The sequence below is a fragment of the Cicer arietinum genome, chromosome 5 (assembly GCF_000331145.2).
Source record: "Cicer arietinum cultivar CDC Frontier isolate Library 1 chromosome 5, Cicar.CDCFrontier_v2.0, whole genome shotgun sequence".
NCBI classification, from domain to species: Eukaryota; Viridiplantae; Streptophyta; class Magnoliopsida; order Fabales; family Fabaceae; genus Cicer; species Cicer arietinum.
The window spans coordinates 30,555,323-30,562,531 of NC_021164.2; the positions used below are offsets into that span (position 1 = coordinate 30,555,323).

The 7,209-nt window shown below is 34.7% G+C and overlaps 1 protein-coding gene across 1 annotated transcript; it reads left to right on the forward strand.

The window, feature by feature from the left end:
- The first annotated feature begins 6,188 nt into the window (after positions 1–6,188).
- LOC140920412 (putative F-box protein At4g09190) lies at positions 6,189–6,776 on the forward strand. Its single transcript, XM_073368686.1, has one exon. It carries the CDS (start codon positions 6,189–6,191, stop codon positions 6,774–6,776), a length of 588 nt encoding a protein of 195 aa, XP_073224787.1.
- Positions 6,777–7,209: the final 433 nt, after the last annotated feature.

A 7,209-nucleotide genomic window follows, 5' to 3' on the forward strand; every position in this document is an offset into this window, starting at 1 on the left:
CTAATGGCATCTGCAACTGCGTTGCTAGGAGTGAGTCTACATTAATGTATTGAAGAAATAAAGTATTAAGTAAATAATATGTGTCTATACTTATGCTTCTAGTATTAAGAAAATAAAAAATTGTTGTAACTTACCCTTTACCATAAGGTCGTATAATGACTTTTCCATTATCATCTCTCACAGGCACGATAGGAGGAACGTTCCCTTGACCCACCTCCTCATCCTCTTGGTTGTGTTCCGAATTTCCACCTTATCCTCGTGATCATCGAAAGTTTGTTCCACATTCTTCTCTACCAAAGTCTCATGTGAGGAATGTTGTGAAGAGGCACCCATGGTATGAATACTTAAACCTGGATTCGGCATAAAGACAAATACCTCAGGGGTTGAGGAATTGATGGGAGATGGTGTCGGGTGAGATGGTGGTGTAATAGTATCAGTAGGTGCTACAATCTTAGTTGATGTTGGAGGCGGAGACGGGGCTGCAGACGAACCATGAAGTGGCCTAGTAGTAGACAAGTTGCGACGTATGACATCCCGCTGCTCATTAAGTTTACCCAGTCGCAACATCTTTGGTTTATCCCTAGTAGGATGGGCCTTTCCTTTATCACCGCCACCTTTGTTAGTCATCTGTTGTCATAAAGTAAAAAAGAGTAAATAAAAATTGTCACTTAAGTACCAAATGAACATTGCAATACAAAATACATAATACAATTTATCAAAATACAATTTGCTTAAGTAGACAATTTATCAAAATACATAATACAAAATACATAATACAATTTATCAAAATACATAATACAAAATACATAATACAATTTATCAAAATACAAAATACACAAAGTTAACAATTTATCAGAATCATCAAGTTGCTTAAGTACTAAATGAACAGTGAAATACAAAATACATAAAATAAACTCTAATATTGTGCAACACAAAATACTATTGTAATATGTTCGATCACTATCCTTTATCCCTTCACTACAATCTTCAATAAAAAATCTCTTCGAACAATTTACTTGTGAGTTGTCACGTAAACAAGATATTGATTCTATTTCTGCAATTGGTAGAACATGTGACATCCCATCAGACTGATAAGGCATTTCATCCTCTGTGTTGTCAATCTCCATGTGACCCCTTGGTTTTGTGGTAATTGCCACACACCATCCACGTTTATCTCTACACATTTCTGGATAGGGGACATAATACACTTGTCTTGCTTTTTGCACCAGGGTAAAAGGATCACAAAGACGATAATGTTTATCCATCTTAATATCAACAATTTGATATTGTTGATGAATCTTTGTACCCTTATTTTTTGTTGGGTCAAACCATTCACAATAAAATAATGCAACCTTGTCCTTCAGACCAAAGTAATCTAATTCTATGATATAGTTGATCGTGCCATAGTAATCATCTTCTCCTCCTTCAGTAAGACCCCTTACATGCACCCCACTATTGATTGTCTTTTTATTAATGTTGTAGGCCTTAGTGTGAAACGTGTAACCGTTAACAAAGTAAATGTTCCAATATATTGCCATTGATGAAGGACCACTAGATAATGCTATTATGTCTTTGTTGGTCACTTCATTTGCCTGGTTATTTACATATGTTTTCAGCCATATGGGAAACTCTGCATGTATACATCTAGATGCGTCTTCTTCATTGATTGAGTGATTCTCCAAGAATATGCTGTCAACAATCACATAGTTCATAAGTAAATACGTATTATGGTTTGCATCAATATAATTTTCCACGCATTATGATGAACAGTTACTCAAGATATGATTTGTTTTCATCACAATTAATCAAGACGTGTACTTGACCATATTTCCATTCGTTATCTGTTAGATAATGTGTTCCAGACTTCCCACTAGGTCAACCTCGTTTCAACAAGATGGATAGTGAATGTTTGAGATCATCACATTCTAAATGACGATTATTACTTAAATTTGTGGTTGGCAACAAATTGAATGACTTAAAATAATGAGAACAAAAATAAGTTGTCTCGCGTTGTATATAGTCAGCGCATATGGAGCCTTCAACCCTAGCTTTGTTTGTCACTGCCCGCTTTGAGACTCCCATACATCTGCACATTTAATCATTAAATGTCTATTAAGTAAGTTATAATAAACATGTAATCTGTTAAAAAATCAACCACAAAAGTTACCTTTCAAATGGATACATCCACCGGTAATGTACTGGACCACCTAACATTGCTTCATTGGCAAGATGGATTGGAAGATGCTCCATTGAGTCGAAGAAACCTGGTGGAAAAATCCTTTCTAACTTGCATATGATAATTGGAATGTTATCATTCAACTTAACTAAGTCGTCCAACCTCACTGTATTGCAACAAAGATCCTTGAAGAATCGACTTAGCTCGGTTAATGGTTTTCAAACAAATTCTGGCAAGGAATGAAATGCAATTGGGAGTAAACATTCCACGAAAACATGATAGTCATGGCACACCTAGCAAGGTTTGAAGCACAGCCATAAGGCATTCTCAATTCCTTTAGCCATTTACAAACCATCTTGGCATCTGATGATGTCAAAGTGTAATTTGCCTTTGATTTACCCATCTTTCCGTTAGGTAAGACTTGCATCTCTAAGTCCCCGCGAAAGCATAATAAAGACAAGTCTTTTCTCGCCTTTTCATTATCCTTTGTTTTACCTTTAATATTCATAACAGTGTTAAATATATTATCGAAGACATTTTTCTCTATGTGCATCACATCGAGGTTGTGCCTTAACAAGTTATCCTTCCAATATGGAAGATCCCAAAAAATACTTCGTTTTTTCCAATTATGACCCACTCCATACCCGTTCAATTTCTTTTTCCATCCAATTTCAGTCACTTTTGGAAAATTACTCGCCACCTCCGATACCTCTTGTCCTGTGTAAAAGTAAGGTTGACCATCTTTCTCATCCCTATTTTTTGTAAAACTTCTTTTACTTCTTCTGAAAGAGTGATTAGCTGGCAAGAATCGACGATGACAATCAAACCAAGAATTCTTACCGCCATATTTCAAAGTGAAAGCTTTTGTGTCTTCCATACAATGAGGACATGCCAACTTACCTTGTGTTCCCCATCCAGATAACATACCATATGCGGGAAAATCATTAATTGTCCACATCAAGCATGCTTTCATGATGAAGTTTTGTTTTATGGATATATCTTAGGTCAAAATGTCGTTTGACCACAATTGTTGCAAATCATCAATCAATGGTTGCAAGTAGACATCTATATTTTGTTAGGGATTAGAAGGTCCAGGTATGAGACAAGTCAAAAACAAGTATGGTTTGGTCATGCACATTTCATGGGGAAAATTGTATGGAGTGAGTATAAATGGCCAACAGGAGTATGGAGAAGCATACGCTTGAATATAAGGAGTAAATCCATCTGAACATAGACCCAACCTTACATTTTTGGGGTCACTAGCAAAGTCATGATATACATCGTCAAAATTAATGTTTCCACGCTTTTCCATCAGACGGATGGCGAAGGACGTTTGAACTCTTTTTATTCTCGTGATGTCATCTCATTTGAGCTGCAGACTCTGTTGATGCATACAATCTTTGTAATCTAGGAATGATAGGGAAATAAAAGATTCTTTTTGTAGGAACATCTTTGTATTTTCCCATACCAGTCCTACGTGGAATGAACCTAGGAGAATGACAAATTTTGCACTCAATTAACTTGTTATCATCCTTGTAATATAACATACATCCTTTCTTACAACAGTCAATCTTCTCAACCTTCAACCCTAACTTTAAAACCAATTGTGTTGCTTGGTAATAGTTATCGGGCAAGCATGTTGGCACTGGACATACACTTTTAAGCATTTTTGTAACAAAATCTATACCTTTTGTGGAACATGCCAATTAGACCTAATTGCCAAAAGTTGAACACATATTGATAACATTGATTCGGTAGCCCCCTCGTAGATGGGCTTGTTGGTGGATATCAACTTGTCATAAAATCATTTTGCATCTTTGTTAGGCAACTCATCCTCAACAAATGTCTCATTTCCCATGTTAGTGTTCACATCAAGGACATCTCGATAAGGCCTAAAAGCATCAAACACCATTTCATCCATTGCATTCAATTGGTCGTCATGATGCAGAATCCTACTACTAGTCGAACCACCCGTTTCAACCATTGGCTTCACTTCTCCGTGTTCAGTCCAAATTCAATAATCTGGTTGAAATACATCCCGGTACAAGTGAAGTCTAATAGTAGTTGCTGCATATATCTTCATACACTTTCATTTTATACACAGACACCTTATCCCTCCCTTAGATATACAAATCGGTTGTTCCAAAGCCCTCTTCACAAAATCTTTAACACCACTAACATACTCCTCTTTCAATCCGCGTCTATTTTCATGTACCCTAGTGTACATCCAAGTACGATCCATTGACTATAACACCAAAATTTAACTTATCAATCACTAAATAAGTTTGAAAAATTATAGAGATAAATAAACTCATGAACCTAACAGTTTTATGCAATATATCTGAGTCATATAGAATAAATTCCAACAGAACACAGATTAATATTCAAACAGTAACATAATTTCCAATTTATATCATGGCACTGCATTACAATGCAACTAACTAATTAGTTAGATAATTAGATTGAAAACAAAGTATAATCAAATTAAATCAGGAGCAATTTAAACAAAGTATAGGGAGGTTTTCCATACTTGCATTGAACATCAGATTTTAGTATAGGAGCAATTTAAACAAAGTAGAGGGAGGCAAATCAGCCTTAGATTGCACTTGAACATCATATTTTAGTATAGGAGCAATTTAAACAAAGTATAGGGAGGTTTTCCAAACTTGCATTGAACATCAGATTTTAGTTTAGTTAGATTGCACTTTTACAGAGTTCGACGAGGTTTTCCAAATTCAGCATGTACACCAACAAACAAACTCAACAACATCCATATAAATAACAAAGTATAATCAAATTAACAACATCTATACCTTTCAAGTGCTTATAATCCTTCCCCCTCCAAACTACAATTTGTTGTTTATCAAAATTCACCAGGATACAGGGGACCAGGTCCTGCATCAATGCATTTGGGATAGTTAGAAAGCAACAACTTAAAGAACCAAGTAGAAAAATGAACCAGAAACGCAGAAAAACGCAGAAAAATGAACTAGAAATCATGTCTAAGTTATGTCTAAGTTAATATAAGCAATTAAAGAGAAATCATGCAATCTGTCCAGAAATCATGCAACTAAAAAAATGAACTAGAAGTGCAGAAAAATGAACCAAAAACGCTGAAAAACGAAGATAAATGAACCATAAATCATGTCTAAGTTATGTGTAAGTTAATATAAGCAATTAAAGATAAATCATGCAATCTGTCCAGAAATATGCAACTGAAAAACTGAACCAGAAATACATATTCCAAATTCCCAATTGACCTACGCATATTGACAATCCAACACAGAACTTAATAATCAATACAAAAGCTATAAACCTATTCACAAAATGTGTGAATACTAACAAGAATGCATGTGATATAATTATAAAGCAAAAACAGAATTATGAAGAACCTAACAGAATTACGAAGAAAGCAAAAACAGAATTATGAAGAAAGCAAAAAACATAATTATGTTTAATCCTCACACTCTCATTATAAATTTTCAAATTTTGAGTAAAGCATAATTTTTCTTACAAAGTTTGATCATTGACGATCCTTCACCAATAAAATATTTCATATAAATATCTCATAATTGTATCGTTATACCATAATATCCACGTACCTAAATAAATCATACTTCATCTCCTTCTTTGATATTTATTAATTTTTAAAGATATTTTTTATTTAGGTTTAACGATCAACCCTAACGATAACAATTAAACCGGTAACAAAATAAAAAAGATAGTAACAAACAAACTATATATTAGTATAGATATGATTATCAAATAGAAGATTTTCTATTTTTAAGTTTTGATTAAAAAAGATATGATTATGAAATAGAAGATTTACTATTTTTAAGTTTCGATTGAGTAGAAAATCAGTTTTGAAATTTCAATAACCTATAAATATCTCAACATCCTATTGTTATACTTCATAATATCCAAATAACCCTTTTCCATCTCCTTCGTTGTTATAGTTAGTTTCTCTATTCCCTATTTTTTCCTGAAGATTTCTCTGCTTCTAAAGTCAACAATGGTTTCACTCCCTCATGATGTTTTGTTGGAAATATCATCTTGGTTACCAGCAAAAGCCATTTATAAATTTAGCTCTACTAGCAAGTTTTTCTCAAACTTTCCACGAGACAAATATTTTGCACTGAAACAGACTCAAAATTCATTGTCAAAGATTGATACTTGTTTGTTCTTTCAACCATATTTAACCCAAAGATACAACGACAACATTGCCGAGTTGCACCATTTATCTGGAGAGGACCATTCATCAGGTGTATCGAAAGTTTTTATTAATTTTTTGCCTAACTCAGCAAAGATTTTGTCTTCAGCCAATGGTTTGATTCTTTTTCGTTCTACAAGTGATAACAAAGATCAACTGTTTATCAGCAACCCTGCAACACAAACTTTGTTTCCAATTCCAATCCCTGATCAACTTTATACAAGTGTTGATGCGGATCTCAAAATTTCACATGTTGAGTCAAATAAGCTAAAAGGCTTTGTGTATGGTGCAATGCCTCGATGGAAGTTTATTGACCAAAAAACAGCATATCACCATCAAAGAACCCTAACCCAAACCATCATCCTCAAGATTATTTGTTTTAAAAATTAGTTTCATCCACATCATCACTAAAAATCAGAAAGCAGAACTTACAAGAAACCATAAATCTATATCCACTGTTTGAAATTGAAAACAAAAAAGAGAAAACGTCAAACCATAAATTCTAATCTTGGGAAAAAACGTGAACGGGCTACATTGAGAGTGAGACAGCAACACTTACATTGATAATCGACCACAAATGAGAGCGCGATGACGACACTAAACGACGACTCTAAGAGTGATGGTGACGGGTTCAAGAGGGTCACAGGTTCGAGAGGCGGAGGGTGACGACTCTGAGAGTGACGATGACGGGTTCGAGAGGGTCACAGGTTCGGCGGCGATACTCACGATATTGAGAGGAATGAGAATCGGTGTTAGGTTCTAAATGTAGGGTTCAACAATGAGAAACTGTGAGAGAAGGGTTCAAAACGTAGGAGAAGGGTTC